The 21889-nt window shown below is 35.1% G+C and overlaps 1 protein-coding gene across 2 annotated transcripts in view; it reads right to left on the reverse strand.

Annotated features, from left to right (window-relative positions):
- Positions 1–21889, reverse strand: part of LOC131055013 (mitochondrial adenine nucleotide transporter ADNT1) — an 89306-nt gene that overhangs the window by 30745 nt on the left and 36672 nt on the right. For both annotated transcript variants that reach the window (XM_057989615.2, XM_057989614.2), the window contains exons 3-4: positions 15744–15907; positions 3506–3543 (exon numbers count right to left, since the gene is read on the reverse strand). In XM_057989615.2, the coding sequence (XP_057845598.2) occupies positions 3506–3543; positions 15744–15907 (202 nt within the window). The remainder of the gene's footprint in view (positions 1–3505; positions 3544–15743; positions 15908–21889) is intronic.

Raw genomic sequence — 21889 nt, forward strand, 5'->3', positions numbered from 1 at the left:
CTTCGAGTAAAACAGTGTAAATAGGTTATTCAAAATAATAATATAAAACAGAGTATAAAAGAAAGAAGTATAGAACAGAGAATAGTTTCATCCACAACAAACTGTAAGAACTAGCAGGGCAGCAGTTATGAGTGTTTCATGGTGCTTTTTCCCTGATGTATGTGGCGATTTTCCTGTCAGACAAAAAAAAGAAGAGTAGTGTCTACAAATGTTGCCTCTTAATGTTCTTAAGCATGGGCTTCTTGTTTGAGCCTTTCTTGTTTAGTTGTTATATGTACACCCTTGATGGGTCATTGTAGCCACTTGATGATTGGAATTGGATTGAACAGTAATCACATTCATTCCCTCAGTCTTGTTTGAGTGGTGTGAGGAGTTGTAGCATGTGCATGCACTACAAGAGTGGGCGTGGAAGCAAGTTGAAGAGTATTACAAGTGTTAGGATATTGTTAATATTCTACGGGTGCCCTTGAAGACCTTGAGAAGGTGTTAAGCTTCTAACATTGCAAAGGAGATATTGGCAAGAGAAGAAAAAGCCTTCCTACTCTTCAGTTTTCCCACATTGAGTTTCTTGAGAAAAATCTATGTGGATTTTCATTTATTTACTATGTTACCCCGAGTTTCTACGATGGGGACGGCAGGGGGCAGCGGGGGACGGCGGGAGGAGTTTCCGGGAAGGCAATTTTTTTGCCAGTTTTAGGGATGGCAGGGGGACGGCAAAGGGGACGGCTATATAAAATATAAGGAATATTTAAAATATATAGGGAAATTTTAAATGTTCATATGAAAAATAGATAAAGCATGTATATATACATTATATTCATATGAAAACATGGATAAAACAGGTATATATATATTATAGAACCTTAACATACCACATTTGTGTTCAAAATTCATTGTAAATACTCAAAATGCATTCATAATTCAAAATTCATTGTCAAAACTCAATATGCATTCAGAATTCATTGTCAATATGCTAGCACTTGTTTGCACGTAGTTCATTGTTTCTTTCTGGTTGGAGTATACTTTGATAGTCTTCCATTACAATTATGACCTACAACCACTTCTTTATGCACTACAAAGTTTTGGGTGTTTGTGAAGTTCATTACCAAGCTGTTATTCATATTTCTGAGTGCTTTTGGCTATGATTCAGACCTGTGTACCTTTCATATCGGTGGAAAGTCCAATATTGCAGACCTGCAACCACTTTTTTACGCACTATTGAGTTCTAAGTGTTTGTGAAATTTATTACCAGGCTGCTGCTCATTATTTCTAAGTGCTTTTGGAAGTGATTTAGACATGTTTGCCAGTCATATTAATGAAAATTCAGTTTTACACATCTATAATAAATTTAAAAAATAATTTTTTTGAGCATTTGAGTCTTTTTTATGTTTTTAAATGTGCTGGGAAAGGGGGATGGTTAGGGGACATCATAGACGTCTCCAACCATATTGAGGATTGGGGGACGTCCCCTTTGAGAATCACTGCCATCCCCAAGTTTCCAGGACGTTTCCCATAGATTTTGCAATTTTGGGGACGGTGGTCCCCAAAACGTCCCCAGTACAGGGACGGGGGATTTTAGCCCGGGGATGCGTCCCCGGGTAATGTAGTTAATTATTTACATAGTTCTATTCCATGCAACAATTTCAACATCCCAATTACTAAAGAAGCACAAGAAATGTTCAATTGATTATAAGAATAGCACTTCTTCAGGATGGTAAAAAAATTATATCACGTAAGTTAGAAAAATAGATTGCTGTTGTTGCACTATTATGATCATGAGTGGAGAATAGTCAGGTGTTGGTAGAAGCAGAAAAAGGGAAACAGAATATGATACGTAGTGAAAATAACATCTCTGTGACCATGTGTGTAATTACAATAATCAATATAAGACATCTAAGGAGACAATAGAGCAGCAGAAGCATCAATTTGCAGCCTTAGATTGTTGTTTCAATGGCATAAAAATTAGGAACCACATATATGGAAAAGTAAAAATGTGTTAGTGAATCATTGGAATATCCAGCCCGATAACACATCAATTTGTGTAGAAGCAAGTGGCCAACTTGCACGATCTAAAGGTTGACAAATAAACATATGAAATAGAAGTATTAATAACTCAAACAAACCATGGCAGTATACACTTACTGTGCATAGGAAACTACATGAATTGAAAGCCTACAGCACCGATCTGATGATGACCCATTCCCATTGGCACTTGGGAGTCTAATGTACCTACACTTTGCCGTCCTTGGACTCTGGTAAGCTGGTTGAGATCTTCAACGATGTGGAAATTCCCATCTTTGAATGAGTCTTGTGCAAGTGTTGCTTCCACAACTGGTCTGGGTGATAAGGACGAGGTGACACTGCAGGATATGGTTAGCTGGAGAGAGGCTCCTAGGTGCAGAATAGGTAGCTGTGGCAGATTGTTAACTTTTGGTCATTAATTGTTGCCCAGATCTATTGACTGTTTTCTGTTTTTGAAGCTTTAGGTCATCGTTTTTTGACCGTTTTGCACTTCCTCTAGGTAAGGACCCCCTATAGATTCTATTATGTAAGACTTGGAAATGGGCATGGAGATCACTCAAGGAAGAAGATGATTTGGTGGGCTATGGGCATTTGGAGAAGGGGGCACACAAGATGTCTCCAATTTGGGGTACAATGAAAACCTAGGATTATCTTAGCCAGGGCTTGGGTGTGAGTAGACACATGCTCTGTTTTAACACAAGTTCTTTAGAGTGTGGCATAGCTCTAAGGACCGATATAACTGAAATCTTTCTAGAGTGAAAGAGACATTTCCAAGTGCTTTGATTCAGAGAAGTATTGAAAACCATTAATGATAAAAGATATTGAGAATATTATATATATTAATTTTATGTTAATTTGATTGAATTATGTGATTGTGTTATTCAATTTATTGAGTTAATTATTTCCTTTGGAGTTCTTACTAAGTTATTACATGTTTAGTTTACATTGGTCATTTATATCTATTGCGATAAACATTATATATTTTAAATTATTTCAACTCTAGTAATAACTGTATCTAAATCCACTGCAAATAATTAACTTTGGGGGAAAGAAAGCATTACAGATCCCTCATTATAATCAAAAATAAAATAAAAACTTACATAAAATGACCAACAAAGGAAGCTTCATTTGCAAACTCAAGCATGAATGAACAATGAAGTTCTGAGATTGTAAAATACAACTGGTGTAAGCTGGTCCTATTAGCTTAATTTCTTTCGTTCACAAGTTTGTTTAATGCAAACCAATGAATAAGAAACCTAGAAATATGTAGACTAGTCAATAGAGTACCTTGGTATAGACTATAACAAAAGTTCTTGATATGAACATTTTTTCCATTCATGCCAAATCATAAATTAAATCCAAATAATGTGTACAATAAAGCTCTTTTACTTTTGGAATCAGCTGTCAGAACCAAATTCACTTTTTGCTGAAGATAAATGGCATAAATTGATAATCCTTGAGTACAGATTTCTTAGTATCTTACCATCTCCCGTCTGTCGTCTATAAAGCCAAAGGATTGAACTGCAAAGCAGTACCATAGAACAAATCAATAAATATGTAAAAGAACATGACAACTTATATAGAGTCCAAGTCACTTTTTAACATTCATTTTTTTAAATCATCGACACAACCCAAAGAAACATGATTTCAGTCACACTGTTTCACTATTTTTGCAAAAGATGATCATAATTTAGTGTATAAAGGTTTTGCAAATTATATACCAAGACTTGTACCAGCAAATGAATATCACTGCATGCTATATGGTATATAGAAAGCATGAGAAAGAAAGAAAGAAAGAAAGAAAATGCTTATAGCCTTCAAATGATCAAAGTGGTTTAGTGGGACTTGTTAGCATTTTAATTTGTCCTCTTCTAGACAACACAAACTTGAACAGCATGTGTTAGAATTTGACTTTCTTCAAATTAAGAACTTAGAACTCTAAGCAATGGAAATAACCTGTCTTTTTTGGCTCTCAAGCAAAGGCAAATTAAGAACTTAGAACTCTAAGCAATGGAAATAACCTGTCTTTTTGGCTCTCGAACAAAGGCACGAGGCCATTCAGCACTTCTATTTAAGACGAGAGATTTTTTGTTTATTATCTCCAAAGCAAACACTACAATAGCTAACACACAATCACACTTTGTAGCTAAATGCAGAGAGTTAAACACACGAATACAATGCAAAACTTGAAATGGAGCAAACACAAGATTCAACACACTGAATAGAGGTTATTGTATTCAAGGAAAGCTATTTGATTTTCCAAATCACATGCACACGATATCACAAAAAGCTTCAACAGTAATTTTAGCAGTAAGTAGGCATAAAATTACTATATCCCATCTATGTGCATAAACAATTTATTTATAGAGCTTACAATATTTTGCATGCAATTTATTCAACATAAATAAAATGCAACCATTGAAATTCCTACACTAAAAATAGTTTGCTTGCAATCAACCAAGCTCTAAATATAAAAATGTCTTAAAGTTAAAAATACATCCTCTAAAAGATGAAACTTCAGAATAGATTTTGGCCAAAATATAGTCTCAAAAATAGAACTTCTAAAAGGTCATCCAAGAATACACACGACATAAAAATGGTGATAATTAAAAATTTCAACTCTGGAATCTCGTCTGACATTCCTGGCATAGCAGCAACAGCATCCTAGGTATCCCACACTCTTTGAAATTTGTTGATGAATCTATGAACCTCTATACATCAGGCAATGGCATAGAATCCATACAAACAATTCGAACATATAGGACATAGTGTTAGAACGTAATGTTATCAAGGGGTCATACTCTTATAACATTTATATATTGTCCTAGAATATAAGGTTATAAAACCTTCTATTATTAAGTATACAATTTGATAATTTCTAATAAATAATATAATAAAGACTAGATTGTTTATTATTTATGAATGGTTGCTTTGGATGTGACCAATACCCCTTAAGATATTTTGCCACCCTTTCTCCTATATTTAAGGAGGTCTAAAGTATGTGAATTTGGAGACTTGTAGTGAAATATATCTCTATGCATAGGAGGTGTTACTGGCCATGTGGAAGAATCTAGAGTGTGTCCCCAGATTCAGTCTATTTTTTAATAGACTATATTTATAAGTGTTTTAATAAAATGATGCTTTGTGGGGTTTTCTTATCTTAAAGGGTTTTCCCTATGCGTATCTTGTGTAATGTGTAAAATCCTTCTATGGTTTTCATTTAATTCATTTTATATTTTCTTTATAATAATTAGTATCCTAAGATCCTAATTTCTAATATGGTATCAGAGCCAATTAGGTTGTGCAAATCATTTACTATGTTTAAATTCAATTTATTTAATTATTTTCTTGAATTACTTGTATCATCATGTTTGAACTAAGTTAACATCAACATTTTTTAAAATTTGAGAAAGGTGTAGATTCATTCGAGAAAGCTTGGAATGCATTTTTCACCTTCTATATAATAGAGAGAGAGAGAGAATGTGTCTTTACAAAATCTCAAAAGATGTGTCTTGTTGGGCACTTGCTTTAGAGATAAATCCTTCTCTTAAGTTTATTGTCATTTAAATTTTAGCCATTCAGCTATGTACGTCCACCAGTCCTAGTGGACCTATGTGCCATTTTTGTTGATCAGTCATGCTGAATCAAGATGATCTGATGGATAGGGAGATAGGGCAATGTATTCCTCATTCACAGTGAATGGAATCAAGAAGTCATGCAGATTAATTACTAGCTAATACATTTGTGACCTTCCATGCCTCTTAGGCCTTGTTGTGTGGATTACTGATACTGGAGCTAAGTTTGATGTTGAATATATGTTCATATGTATTTGCACAACGGACAACCCATTCACAGATTGAAAGATAAGGAAAGTTATTTCTCCCACTATAGTGTAGTATCTCCCACTTCCTCTCAAGGAATGGTATTGGCACAAAGAAGAAATATTTCTCTAGATTGAGGTCTCTAGCTGAATGGGTTTCTTTGATGCTACACAAAAGAGTGATGCAGACCAATGATAATGAGACTATTCAAAGAAACTTGTAAAAGCAATTCTAATTTTATACAAAAAGCTTTATTAAAGAAATGATGTTTTTTTTATATTAGGCGCTTTTGTTGGGTATAACAATATTGACAAACAATGTTAATTATCCAGTTTAATATTAGAGCCCGTTCAAAGTGTAAGTGAAATATATCTTACTATTCCAAGGTGAGATTAAGATTAAACCATTAGGTACATGGCAACAACATTCAAAAGCCTTGTAATCTATGACCATTATATTGATATAGGGAAGATTATATTCCCAACATTAAAGATGTACAGATTGCTTGCTAACCAATAAATATTTTCTCTAGGAGTACACTAGCATAGTGTGCTCTTGAGAATAGAATTTTTCATAAAATTAAAAAGAAATATTCTTACATGAGTTTTCTATGCAATTTTGTATGATCTTATAATACCCACAAAATAGATTATTATGAGCTAATTATTGCTTGATTGGGTAAGTATTCCTCAAGGTCAATATCCTAATGGGGGCATGAAGACTTGATGGATAACACAAATTACAAAAAGAATATTTGTGGAATTATTGTCGCTAGTCACTTTCTCTCACATGTGGACAATAGGAATATTCTCCTTGACAAACAAACTCTATGAAATCACAACAACTTGATAAAGGGTTTCTTATAAAGCAATTTCATCAAAATTCTAGCAATTGATTCATATTTATAAAAGGGACTAGTCATAAACCACGATTATGATATTGATATAAGCATGCTTCTTTCAAGAAAAAGATTAAAGTATTAGTACTCATATCTCTAGTTGAATGATTGTTATTTTACTCAAATCTCTAAGTCTAATGCCAATAAAGTTTTCTTTAAACTACTTTAGAAAGCATCCATAGTTTTTCTCCTACATTTATCGCCACATATGCTATATGGTACAAAGTATTCTTTGGTGTGACTTATATGCTCACATTAGCAACATTGGGAGGATAAATTTATTGAGTTGACATTTTATATGCAATGCTTGTTGGGTGTGAAGTAGGAGACAAAGGGACATCTTTCTTGTTGATAATTATATTATGAAGTTGACATTCATTTTACATTATCATGCATCTAAGATATTGTCATATATAAAGGATCCAATTTCAATTAATTATCTTGTCGATGGAGTAATTGATAAATCCTTGGATGAGTTTGCATGACTAGAAGATTGATAACATTTGATAGTACTTACTTTTATAATCAAGAGGTAATTTTATCATGTCTTAGAAAAGGGAGGTCCATTAAGGGGCAATAGTATAAGCTAAAAAGGTATTTCCAAAAGGTTAATACATTCAAGAAGATGACATTTTGATATTGTAAACGAGCATTTTTTTTTTCACAACTAACTAAGGAGGTTAGTATTATCTCTAAAAGCTCTAAAGTTCTTGGGTATTAAAGCGCTCACTTATAATGGGTGATTATCACCCTAAAAAATCATCCAAGGAGCAAGCCTGGAAAGGAGAGCTCAGCCATTTCTTAATTTTTTTTATGGATCATTAGTATATTTTTAGAAGCATGGATATTTTTTTATTGAAAGAAACATGACTAACTATTCATGCTTATGTTCATAAAAATCTCTTATATTCTACAATCAATTTGACTATATTCTAAATATATGTGGAAATAATATAATCTCATTGGAAAATAACAAATACATATTAAAATATTATTTTTTATTTATGCACCAAAAATCAACTTTATTTACTATGTTACAGATTATACTAGTGTTTTATTTATAAGAAATCTACACTAGAGTATGTCTTCAAAATAAATGGTGCTGATGCTATTCCATGGATAGTGTAGTACTTCAAAAATCTCTCTCCTGTGGTTTCTTAAATAAAAAGGCCAAAATACAAAAGTACTTACTGAAGAATCAAAGCAGCTTTGAAGATTTATGGAAAGTACTTGTAAACGTACTACCTTACTATATGGTAAATCGAGTTATTATACTCTTACAAATCTCATTTCCAAAGAGAGCAAAGCACATTGAAGATCAAGGGTGCTTTACTCAAACAAAACCCTAAACCCTTCATGCTCCACTATTTGAAGTCCCTTTTTGGCAACCAAGGCTGAATCAATAAAGTTATGCGTAGCTCTGCTATCAATTAGCAATGTTATCTTTTGTCCTTGCAATACACCACGAACCTTGAAGGAGTTAAATCTTGGAGTTCTAGTCATAGTGGCAATTACACCACCCTTCTTTTCTTTAGGTGGGGGCTCTTTTACCTTTAATGGTTCTCCATTCTGTTTCATCTTGTTCACTGCCTTGATCAGATTTGTCTTCTTCATCACTATCAAGTACAACCTCAATATAATGAACCTTCCCCTTGCCGAGGCATCTATGTCCTGGTTCCCAAGGTTCTTTGCAAGTGAAAAAAAGTTTCTTCCTCGGCTCTTGTCTAGTTTCTTCATCCATTTTGTTCCTTCTTGGCAATTCCTTTTGAAAAGGTTGTTTTACTTTGTCCTTTTGAAATGATGACCCTTTTGATGGAATTTTGTTCTTTGTCGTAGCTAAGTCCACATCCCTAGCCTTCTTAAATGCATCTTGAAGTGTACTAGGATTGAGGGCTTTGACTCAACCCCTTAGAGGGTCCATTAAGCCATCCATAAATAGAACAATCAACCTCCTTTCAGAAATGTCCGTAACCAGTGCGGAAAGTCTTTGCAAGTCCACGATATAATCATCAATGGTTCCCCATTGCTTTACTTGTACCAATTCCTTGAAATGGAGCTCGGGATCCTTGTTGTCAGACCTTTCTATTAGCTTTTCCGTGAACTCCACATATGAAGTAATTTGATCATGGCCCATGGTGATCATGCCATGTTACCACCATTCAAGAGCCACCCCATCAAGATGTAAGGCAACATATTTGATTGCTTCATCCTCCGTCATTGGATACGTTGTAAGTATGTGTCCCTTTTGAGCCCAAGCACATGTTGTGGTTTTTTGGAACCATCAAAATATGGCAAATTAGGCTTACCAAATTTTGTCCTTAGATCATAGTGATGGCCTCTATTACCCCTATTGAGCAAGTGCCTCATCCATAGGTCCATTGTACTCTTTAAAAGACATATCTGTTTGCAATCCTCCATCTATCCAATCTTGGTTGAGCTGATCTTGTAAATCTACCAATGTAGGTTCATTGCCTTCTTGATGTTCCACTTTGGGTGGAAAAGTACGTATCATGGGTCTAGAACTGGTTGTAAAAACACAATGATTTGAAGTTCTATTGTTGATTGAATTGTCTTCATTTCCATCGTTGCCTCCATTATTGCCACCTTAGTTATTATTATTATTGTGATTGTTGGTAGTATTTATCATGGTTTGAGTCAACTTGTACAACAATTGTGCCATTCATTGTTGAGTGGTTTGTTGTTCTGCCATGAATTGATCCATATGGTCCGTAATATCTCCTCTGTCCCCCATGTTTATGCCTCTTTGTTCACGACTCATCAAGACTGTTAGGGCAGTTATACAATGATGATCCTTGGTGGATACCCAAGATATCAGAGGTTGTCTTACTTGCCGAGGCCTGGGCAGGCTTCCACTGTCTTCTTATCTCCCTGTTATAATGTCTTCTCTCCCTCTCATTTACAAACCTTCAAAGGCTGGCAGGTTCACCAGCTCTGATACCACTGTAATGACCCTTGATAGATCTCTAAGGATTTGTAATGCCCTCATCCAATCCCTAAAACCAAACAAGCAAAAAGAACTATTGATAATTCAGGCATGGCAGGCCTAGGACACCTTTAATTTAGTCAGTAGCAGAAACAATGATTGTACATAGCAAGAATAGTAAAATAAGGGATGCTTACCAGTCTTCATTAAGTGGTTTTGATATGCAGCAAACAGTTATGTTGTGAGAAAGCTCCGTGTATTATCTTTACAAATCAAGATAGCTTACAATACCAAACAAGATTTACAGAGATCGTGATTAAAGACTCATATAAAGGATAACCTGATTCTCCTAATAAACTGCCTCATGATTGAACTTTAAGTCAGCAACCTTCATCCATGTCTTCATGAGCAAGTAAGTTGACAAGAGCAATCTAGTAACTGTTAGTAATCTCACAATGACAAGCAAGGATTGACTTCATCATGCTACAGGCAATCCATTCAGTCAGGTTGATACTACATAGCCCGATCCTATAAGAAATCCTCATCAAAGTATACCACAGTCAAAGGGATGCAATTTGGTTAGTTTGACAAGCCAGCAAGTAAGACAAGCATTTCATAATATAAGGTGATCATACATATATGATAAAAGCAACAAAATTGAAAAAAGGACATCTACTACATACTATCTAAGGCAGTGGTCAACCTTAACTAATATAACGCTTTCATTAAGGGGTTGATGAACAGCATGTAGAATAACCAATTTACAAAGTATGTCTACCAACAACTATACTGTTACAAGGCCAAAATGGTGATTAGAAGAAAGTTCTCATGGCAGACTCCATAAGGGTGACTCAAAGACAAATACATAGCCACATTAACATGCTAGCCGACCAGATTGGTTAGGGGCTATTCATCATAGCAAGGTGTCATTAAAAGAAGAGATGACAAGTAAATTTATTATCATTTAGTGAAGGACGTGATTATTGAGAATAAACTGTCCCAATGAAGGGACATGTAATGTCCCCTTCCAGCCAATGATCACTCCTGGTGAAGAATAGCCTATTCGGGAGGCCCGTAGGCTATTTTTGGCAGAATTAGGGTTTCCATCTTCCTGGGACTTCTGATTGTGAAGTTTTTCTAGGTTTTCAAAGAGCTCCGCAGCAATGATACATGCATCGTGTTCAGTTGAAGTTTGCATACTTACTATTTTTAGTAAGTAGGATCAGAATAGCACATTTTTTTGGGTTTTTCAAGAGTTTTCGAACAGTATGACATGCAGTTTCATCTGACTATTCTTTAGTGGACTTACTATTTATGGTAAGTAACAGTTGGTCCCAGTTTGTGCCATAACGGAGCTATGAGTCACTTACTATTTTTAGTAAGTATGATTTTTTAAGGTTTCAGTTGAACCAGGCAGCATCGGCTATTTTTGGCAGTCTTATGGGATGACTCAGTGATTCAGTTTTATTTCTAGCGGGCAAAGTTGAGTTCAGAATGCAATTTATTGGACTTAGTCATTTATCATTTAAATGACTTAAGTTAATATTTTATTTTGGCATCATATTCTATTGTTGAAATAATGGTGTTACTTTGGCATCCCATTTGGGAAATATTTAGCAGGGACTTTAGTCTTTGGTTAGAGTATTTTTGACGCCATAAGGGGTTGACTTAAAAGACAAATTTAACTTATATTATGACACCCTTTATGCTTCTTAGCGCCCACTTTGAAGATAGACTTATGTTTTATTAAAAAATAACTAAGTGGTCTTTTGCTTTTTGGCGCCCATTCATGTGTTTGGAGTTTCATTTCACTTGGAAATGAATTTGAAGTGAATTTGGGGGAGATTTGTTCTATAAATACAGGGTGTGGTCTTCATTTGGAACATCTCAGAGAAAATTATATCATTGTGATGTCGGATTGACTCCAAACTTCTTCGAGGGTGAAAACCTCCTAGTTTTTTTGGCAGACTTCGAGTGTGAGACATCACTCCTAGCTATGGTTGGATCTTTTGAATGCTTGGTTCAATTTTTGTGGGCATTGTCTTGTTTGGAAGCTGATTTTGAGGCGACTTCTTCCTCAAAGGGCTCGATTTTTGGTGTGGTGTGTGATTTTTCAAGGAGGTCGTACCATCTTGCTGGCCATACCCTCCTTTCTGGCCGTATTTCTTGGTGTGTGTGCTGCTGGGCATGTTTTGGTGTGTTTGTGTGGGCGATTGGTGGTGTGTGTTCGGTGTTTGCTGGCTCTTTGAGCATTGTGCAAGTCTTCAATGTTGCTGAAGCTTCGTTGGAGATTTCTTCATTGTGTTTGTTGTGGTTCGTGGTGGCTGTTGTGGAGTTGCAGCGGGTCGTTTTCTGTAACAACAGTTTGGTATAGTGGTTTCTTATATTTTGTATTGTACTTCTCTCATAGTTCAGTATTTGTATTAGCTTGTATCTTTCTTATTCTCTTCCATCTTATGTGATGTTTATTGTAAAGCTAAATGGTAGTACCATTAGCTGTTTCAGTTTGCTTTCCTCTATAATTCCCACTGCACAAGTGGAAGAGGCTGGCCGCCTTTAGTGATTGTAATTTTTGTTTGTAACTGTTCTCCCACTGAATAAGCGGTTGAGTCGATTGTATTGTGTCCTCCTGCTAAATAAGCGGTGGAGTTGATAATAATTTTCCATTTCTAGTCCTCCCGCTGCATAAGCGGTAAAGTGATTGTCATTTTCAGTGTTTTGGTTTGTTCCTGGCAGATTGCCCCCAAGAAGTTTTTGAATTTCCATTTCCCGCTGTAGAAGCAGAAGGGGCTGGCTTGCTGCCCAAATTTGTGATCAATTTCAATTTTCTAGCATCTAACGATCCCCTCAACACTGTATGCTCTCACCCACCCAGATTGGGCTCTTGGTGATCAAAAGGTGGAAAGGGTTACTTTCAGCAGTATTGAGATTATCTTTCCTAACCTTAACAGGTGCATTGAAGTGTTTATTGTGTTTAAAAATCAAAAAAAATTGTGGGGGATATTACAGGACATGACTATTAATATTAGATCTGTTCAATACATACATAGAGGAGGACGTATAGAACTGAAGAAGGCAGATTTTTGGTTATTTTTATTTGATTCATAGCAGATTGCTAAGAGAGACAGGTGAAGGTGGAGTATCCACCCTTTTGCAAGGCTGTAGACGAATGAGATTAAAGTATTGATAAGCAGAGACAGCGTTCACCATTCTCATATAAACATAAGGATTGAGATCAGACACAACAAATAGATTGAGGCAAAACCTTTCATCCACCCATCGCGTGATAAAGAGAAACCAATCAGACACAGCAATCTTACTACTAGAAGATCAAAGGCATATTTTGTATCAACTTCCAAGGGAGTAAACAAAGTGATATTAGTATGATTCTGCACTTACATTCATACTCGAATACATTGCAGTTACATCTGATTCAAATACAAATTTATCTTGGAATATTATAATTAGAAATTCAAATAATAATATCAATTTCTGATAAAGGATTCCATGTCCCTATAAGTTGAATTTTGTTTGAAGTCAATTCTATATCATTAACCAGATTGTAAAGATCATAAATATAGTTGTATGTCAAGCCATCAATAAGGGACATTACAGGATTTTTGCCTATTATTGTTCAAGTTATGCTGTCAACTTGTTTGCACAAAGGGGTCAATTGTGATTATTGTGTTAAGGCCTTGATTGGAACAATATAAGTAAAAGAACAAGTCATATAATTTCTATCGTCCCTTAGGTACTCCGAGTAACTTTAATAGATTGGCAGTAATACTTCTTAGATGTAGCAATAACTTCCTAATGCATAGAAGAGTTCTAACTGATATATGATATCTGCTAAAGTATATAAAGATTTACTAAATCGATGTACTCCTTTCTAATTATTACAAGTGCTATGGATACTCACTAAATCAATATGATTAAGTTTCTGATATATAAATGTATCTGATTCTGCACACAGTTTAAGAGGTTACGGATCTGCTCTTAATACTTGTGTCTGATCACTCTTCCTGAATACTGTCCTTACGACCATGCATTTTGAGCAGTCAAAGATCTGATTATTATATCTGATCACTCTTCCTGTGTTATCTCCTCATAACCATGCCATCTCTTGGCGCCGTCTCTGCTTAATTTACTCTCTATTCGTGCATCCTTAGCCTTGCAAATGTGTGGGTAAATACCACCTTTACTCGGCTGCTTTATGGCTCTCTTGAGCGCTCTAAATATGAAGTGAATATATGAAAACAAATCTGCATGCCCTCTTGGTGAGTCAATGATTCTCCCTTAATATGCATCGAATGGGCATGACGTGAGAAGTTGTATCTCAAAAGCCATGTCCCTTGCAAACAAACTTAATTAGTCAGATACCTGATGAGACCTCTTCCATGTTTACTAACCATATCAATAATCAATTAACTCTTGACCGAACTGTTTGCTTCTTCTTGGACAGCGATAGTCTTAACTATTGAATGCATGAAACATCCTTGGAATGCCTTTGGACAACGACGTTATCTTTTAGGCAGATATAAAGGAGAGATTTATGACAGATCTATAGAGAAGAGTAAAGGAAGATTTAAAGAGATGATAGAATTTTATGTGAAGATATGAAGAATTGAGAAGATTAAATTGTCCATCATCTACTGTAGTAGCAACATTGAGAAAGTGGAATCTTGTATAGGGGGTTGGTGCCTCCAAGAAGAAGAGATTCGAGTCTCTTACTAAGTTGGTGCTTAGCTGTACGAATTGAGGGGATTGATGTCTCTTGTGGGTTGTTGCCTACAAAGTTGTAAGAAGATTTTATATATAAGCAATATTGTTCACTGGTCTTCTCCCACAAGGGTTTCCACGTAAATCATGTGTTCAACTTGTGTTGCGTAATTATATTTCCACGAAAAATCATGTGTTCTACCTGCGTTGCGTAATTGTGCTTCCACATAATTGTATTAATATGTTTACGGTATGAAGTTTGAAAAAGTAGAAAATAGTATTATACTGATTCACAAGGTCAATAAACCCGAACTGCAGAAAACTTTAGACAAGTTAAACATAAACAAAGCCAAATTCTAAAACAATCATGTCAAAAAAAAGGCACCTTGCCCGAAGGAACAGCTAACAAATGCCATGACAAGGGGATATGTGGGTTCATGGATATCAAGTTTCTAGTTTTCCAAATATCAAGAATACTTTCAAAAACAAGAATCAAAATCCTATTTGTTCATAGACAACCAAAACAAACAAAGAGAATAAGGAGAACACAAGGTTCTGTAGGCACAAAGCTGCTATCTAATATTGAAGAAAAGATGAATGTAGTCTTGTATCAGAACTAAATTGACAATGCTAAGCTAAAATAAATCATTGTTAATTTTTTTGGCCAAAAGTTTTTCATATGGCATATCAACTATATGTGCCCTGCAAGTTAAAAGCAAGTGTGTTAAGGAGGGTATAACTAGAATTTCAATAATATTTTTGCCCCTAAAAAAGGGCACTATTTGAATAACAACCAACCAAAAGAAGAACATAACTGAGCTATCAATTAATGCATCTATGTAAACATACAAATTCATATGGTACTTAGTAAAAGAAGCATGAATATGTACCGAAATGAGTATAAAAATTAAAATGTCAAATATCCAAAACATATACATAAGAATAATCTTCATTTCTAAAAACAAAAGGATGTGGAGTGAGTGCCTCTTTAAGCATAGGCCCAGGTCTCATCTTTCCTGCCCCCTTACGGAAGGCTTTTCCTTGTAAGTACTTTGTTAAGCTGATGTAACCCTATCCTATTGTTTTCAGTCATGATATAAGATAATTTTTTTAATTTATGCATATATATGTTGTTAAACACAAGACCAGCAAAACAGTACTATAATATAAAAAAGAGCAAATAAATCATAGAGAATACGGAAGAGAAATTTAAGTTAACTTTTATACAAAATAAGTCAATTTGAATAAACCAATAATTTGGGTGTCCTTTACCAACCAGAGCAAAACAAATGCACTATTTTTAAACCAAAACAAGAACATGAAACAAAATAAAGGTTACCTAGATGCTTGCTCATAGCTATAGAATTTCACAGCAGAGTTGGGTATTATCCTGGCACAGTTGGCACCATTTCCTTTGAAAAACCCACGTATCCCTTCTGCATTCCATATATAACGTAATCCTTGAACCATACCACTATACTTAGGATTAAGAGGGTTTTGAACCTAACAAAAACACAAAAATAAAATGAGATGTTAAAGAATTGGTTCAATCATAATTGGTTGAGAACAAGTCAAGCATAGATTCAAAAATATATGAAACCATGAGATCTATCTGAGCCTACAAAAACTCTAACGCCTTTTCATTAGCAGAAAATATGTCTTTGATGCAATTTTTGCATGTCCAACGCTTCATTTGTAATGCTAATTTGTCAAACCATTATTCAAATGCAATGGACAGAAGGGAGAAAAATTTGTCAATCATATTTACAGCAAGTTTGTAATCCCCCACTATAGTAAAAACCCACGTATCCCTTCTGCATTCCATATATAACATAATCCTTGAACCATACCACTATACTTAGGATTAAGAGGGTTTTGAACATAACAAAAACACAAAAATAAAATGAGATGTTAAAGAATTGGTTCAATCATAATTGGTTGAGAACAAGTCAAGCATAGATTCAAAAATATATGAAACCATGAGATCTATCTGAGCCTACAAAAACTCTAACGCCTTTTCATTAGCAGAAAATATGTCTTTGATGCAATTTTTGCATGTCCAACGCTTCATTTGTAATGCTAATTTGTCAAACCATTATTCAAATGCAATGGACAGAAGGGAGAAAAATTTGTCAATTATATTTACAGCAAGTTTGTAATCCCCCACTATAGTAAAATAGGTATTCAGCAAAAAGGTTTATTTCAATCATACATCACTTTTTTATTCAGCAACCAAGACGCCTATTTCCTTTGGGCAAAAGTCATCTCAAAAACATACAAATTTTTTAGTTGCCACTATTATTTGTTAACAATCACATCAGTACCTGTGAGGTGGTAGATCATATTGACAAGTCTCACTCAAACCTATCCAGACTCAGCAACTCCTGAGGTAGTTCAGTCCATTTGAGGCAGCAGGAATCAAAATCCATGTACTCGGTGAATCTACCAGATTTGCTAACCCAGCGAGTCCCGTCATCCAAGTTCAACCATCACAACTCAGCCATAAAAATAGTAAACTAAAGCAAAAAATGAAATAAAACCACAAAAACTTCCATGTACTCTGTGAATCTACCAGATTTGCTAACCCAGCGAGTCCCGTCATCCAAGTTCAACCATCACAACTCAGCCATAAAAATAGTAAACTAAAGCAAAAAAATGAAATAAAACCACAAAAACTTAACAGTCTTAAAATTTGCATAAACATGGATAAAAAGAGTTAAAAGTGAAAAATACAATCCATTGAAGCAAAAACCAGAAGAAATTTTGATGTTGGAGCACCCTAAGGTCCAAAGACAATCTGCATCAAACAAACAAACAAAAATTGGTTTTAGGATTTTTTGTCCTTTTCTGTTGTCTGTAGTTGCCTGATGTGGCACAGCAAATTCCAAGCCGGACTCTTCTTATTGGATAGGTGATATTCTTTCAATGATGTCTAAAATTATTTAAACTAATTTAGATAGTTTGCTAAAAATTTTGACTAAAATATTAACTGTCTTTTCACTTTGTATGTGTAGGTTAACAACCATTAATTTATAATGGCAAATATAGGTGGTTCAGCTTCAGCTTCAGAGATGCATGCCCATCTAGATATGTGGACACCCGTCCTAAAGGTGCTAGAGATAGGGCTTGGAAGTATGTCTTTGAAGGACCGGAACCTAGGTCGGTGATATGCATTAAATGTGAAAGAACATTTCATGGAGGCATAAACCGCCTCAAATACCACCTTGAAGGCATCAAGAAGCATGATGCTAGGGTATGTCTTGGGCCCACAGAAGAAATAAAAAAGAGACGTTAATGCCATACTTGCAGCTGAGGAAGAGAAAAAGTTGCAAAGGGAGAGGGCAAAACTAGCCATGAGAGCAGCCATAGCTGAATCTCAAGGTGCTTCAATTGACTAAGAAGAAGAAGAAGAAGAAGAAGAATTTCAAAAATAGTGGGCTCTCGTTGTTGCCCATGTATCCGCAAACTTAGCACCACCTCGGCCACCACTTTTGCTTCTTCTAGTACAGCACTTGTTGCATCACCATCAATTGCTTAGTCTATAGGTAATTATTTTGTGCCCAGGAACACACCCGGAGCACAACCATCATTAGAGGCAATTGGATGGAATAGGGAGGTGCATGAGAAAACAGACATTGCATGTGCCGATTTTTGGTACTTCAACAACATCCCATTCAATGATTGTTCAATCCTTATTGGCTAAATTTGGTTACCACATTAACAGTTTCAAGAAAAGGATACAAGGCCCCTTCTTGCACGAACTTGGTTGGGAGGTTAGTAAATAGTCCACTTGATTTCATTTTTAAATGTTTTTCTTGTTTATTAAATCAAAATTGTGTACTAAGGCCTAATTTCACTTTGTTCTTGTAGGTTGCTCACAAATGCAATTGATAGGGCAAAAGAAGTGGTGGAGAACCAAATAAAAGAATGGAGAAAATATGTCTGCACTATTCTTTCTGTCACAACCCTCCTTTATCACTTTTTGATTTGATACGATTCTATTATATTTTTTGGTTGAGCTATTGAAAATAATTGAATGAATATTATAAAAGAATAAATAATGGACCCACATACACACTTGGAGAATATAATTCAAAAGGCATTATTTATTTTTATTTTTATTTTCCCATTCCCAATTATGGTACATGTTGTAGGAGGAATTAGAAGCTTCTAGAGGAATCTTCAATACCTTACATGTAACTCCCCCACTAGGATATTAATCAATTTTGCATGGGTCCAATATTGGAAAAGAATCTAATTTTTAATTAATTTCTCTAGATAGTGGAATTAAGGGATTTTTCCTATATATTGTATGCAAGTTTTCCAAAGAGGGAGTTGGTTATGCTTTGAAGAAATTTTTCTCAAATAGTTTGTTTTTAGTAGTCATATTTTTCAATTTTGGAGAATAGTTAAGTTTGTTTTGAAGAATTTTTCCAAGCTTGCAAGGAAGGATCAAGGAAGACTAGGCTTGAAGATTTGGAGAGGATTCAACATCAACAGGCTCCTCCAGGTTCCCTCTCTTTTTGTATTTGATATTTCTTTATGTAAATTTTTTTCAAAGGAAATATCTCCTCCTAGATTCTTTAGTTGAATATAGCTTTCTGAAAGAAATCATTTCTTAATTGTTAGATAGAAAGGAAATGCATTGATAAAAAATTTCTTTTCTTTTTAAAATACAAATGCAGATTTCCCTTTTATTTGTTAATCTATTTATTTAATCTATTTAAAAGAAAGAAATCAGATTCTGCTTTTTCTGTTTTTTTTTTTATCTAGAGAAGATCTTGAATCAAAAAAAGAGGAAAATATATACCTCTTAGATTATTGAATAAACCTTAATAAGACCATATATATATATATATATATATATATATATATATATATATATATATATATATATATATATATATATATATATATATATATATATATATATATATATATATTTTGCAAATTTTAAACAATGCAAAAAAATATATTTAAGTTAATGCGCAGCAGTTTCGAAAAATGTTCCATCGCATAATACCAATCAACGCAAGGGGGGGCGGGTTATTACACCGCCGGGAGTGGTACTCTCCACTACCCTCTACGGTCACTATTACGACAGTGGCCGCAGAGGGAGTGGAGGGGACCACGGCTGTCCCCTCATCACTGCGGGCCTGTACCCACAGGTCCGCAGTGGTGATGGGACCCGTGGGCCCCACTCCCACTTGGTTTTTTTAAAAAGCCACTACAAAGATTAAAACTCATGGCAAATTTGGATTTTGATAACTTTTTTTTTTTTAAATCCAAATTTTAGTTTAATAAAAATTTAACTTAGGTAAATTTGTAATTTAATTCATCTTTAGTAAATTTATAATTAATTTACCTTTAGTAAAATTTTAATTGTAAATTAAATTATATCCAAAAAAATTTTGAATCTTTCAATCTATTTAAGATTTATTGGGTCACTCAGTTGGCATTTTAGATTCATTAAAAACAATTAAATTCGTATCATTATGATTGGTCCAAAATTTGTCTAATGTCTAAATTGATTGCTATTTTTGAACTAGTGACTTTATAAGTGATTATTCTCATGGTAGAAATCAACACATTGCTTAACCTTGCATGTAACTTACACTATCCTTGCTTCATGCAAATTACTTAAACATTATTTGCATTTATTAATGACAAAGTTACATTTTCTTCATCTTCATGCAAGTTACACGTTTAATTATTAATATGCGAGTTTCATAATTGTCATTATTATGCAAGTTATATTTCAAGCTTTGAATATTAAATAATTTAGTTATGGTTTTTATTCCACGTGGTTCATCAAGTAGTTATTTCAATTAATTAAGCTTTGCAATGTCTAATTATGCACGTTCAATTTATAATTGTTTCCAAGCATGATGTTTTCATAGCTTCTTAGTTAAGAAAACTAAATAAAAGAAGTCGGAAAACCAAAACCTAACAGCGTTCGGTATTTACAGTGCCTCTGGGTCACGCTTACAGGTAATGCCGTCGTGTTGAACTACTGCACTTAACGACTAATAAAGCTGCATCAACGACGTCTGTGGCACCGTCCCTGTAAATCGTCGAGGAGTAATAAGGGACACTGGAAGTTAAAATCCAAGGGGCGGGTAATCCCCCTTAGATCGATAATCTAATAAGATAATCCTTAAATGATTTTACATCCGCTGAGTTAAACCATAGTAAAACCCCTTTTAAGGTTGATTGAGTGAAATGCTTTTATGAAATTGATTTAATCTCGAAGAGTTGTTGACGATTGGCAATTGGGTCAAAGGTGATGCTTATGATAGGAATTAGGATCTAGTTGTTTTAAGCCACAAGCAATAGGCCATCTTGAGCCTTTGCTTAAGTGCTACCACCGTGGGTAGCAACCGCAGAGAAACTATCTGGGACATTGACTCTAGAAAGGGTTGCGTACCCACTAATTCGTTTACATCAAACCATAGAGTAGAAAATAGACCTACATACTTTACGCCTTGATCCCGTGCCGAAACAGGTATGTAGGCAGTCTAGGGACGAAGTTGCCCTAGTACTCAAGCGTTCGTGGATGGGGTCTAGGTTTTGGTAAGAAGAAGGATTGAGAAGAATCCTAATTTGAAAGATAAGTATAATAACAGGAAAAAGTAATTCAATGCATACTCGGAAGGAATCCTGTATGGATTCGCTTGACTTCCTGAGGCTTTAAGCCAAATTCCAAGGCGGAATTCAAGCTTGTATTATGTTATTTTGATTTCTCCCAAGGACGGCGACCTCGGTGCACTCCTACTAGAAGAGTGTAGTACTTAGTGAGTGACTCAGGACCCGAATGGTCCCGATGAATCTAAGTCTTTGGCCAGAGCACCTCCTATCCCAATTGGATAGATGCCTACCCCGTATGGGTAGATGCCTATCCCGTATTGGATAGATGAAACCTTCTGCTCCGTATGGACAGATGCCTAACCCATATGGTTAGATGCTCATCCCGGATGGATGAATGCCTAATCCTAATGGATGGATGCCCAGAGTATGCGATTGAATCAAACACAAATGATTAAAGTAAACAAAAAAAAAAGTGGTCAAATTTTGTTGGGTTAAGTAAGGTGGGTTATTACACTTTCCGACGGGTGGACAGATGGCAAAAACCGCACCATAATTAATTTTTGGTTGCTTGCGAGAACAATGTGGTGTTCTTGAAATAGGTGGATGCCTCCAACAAGGTGAAAAATGTTGAAACTTTGTCTCTAATGTTGGAGCAAATTGTCATGGAGGTGGGAGTTGAGAATGTGGTGCAAATAATCACGGATAATGCAGCAGCATATGTGGTCGCAGGTAGAATCTTCCAAGATAGGCACCCCACTCTTTTTTGGACACCTTGTGCAGCACATGTCCTTGACCTTCTTTTAGAGGGCATAGGAAAACTTGATTGGGTGACTCTAGTTGTGGAAGATGCAAGGAGGATCACAAAATATATTTACAATCACCCTTGGGTTCTTTACT

This window comes from Cryptomeria japonica, chromosome 6 (assembly GCF_030272615.1).
Source record: "Cryptomeria japonica chromosome 6, Sugi_1.0, whole genome shotgun sequence".
Classification (NCBI taxonomy): domain Eukaryota; kingdom Viridiplantae; phylum Streptophyta; class Pinopsida; order Cupressales; family Cupressaceae; genus Cryptomeria; species Cryptomeria japonica.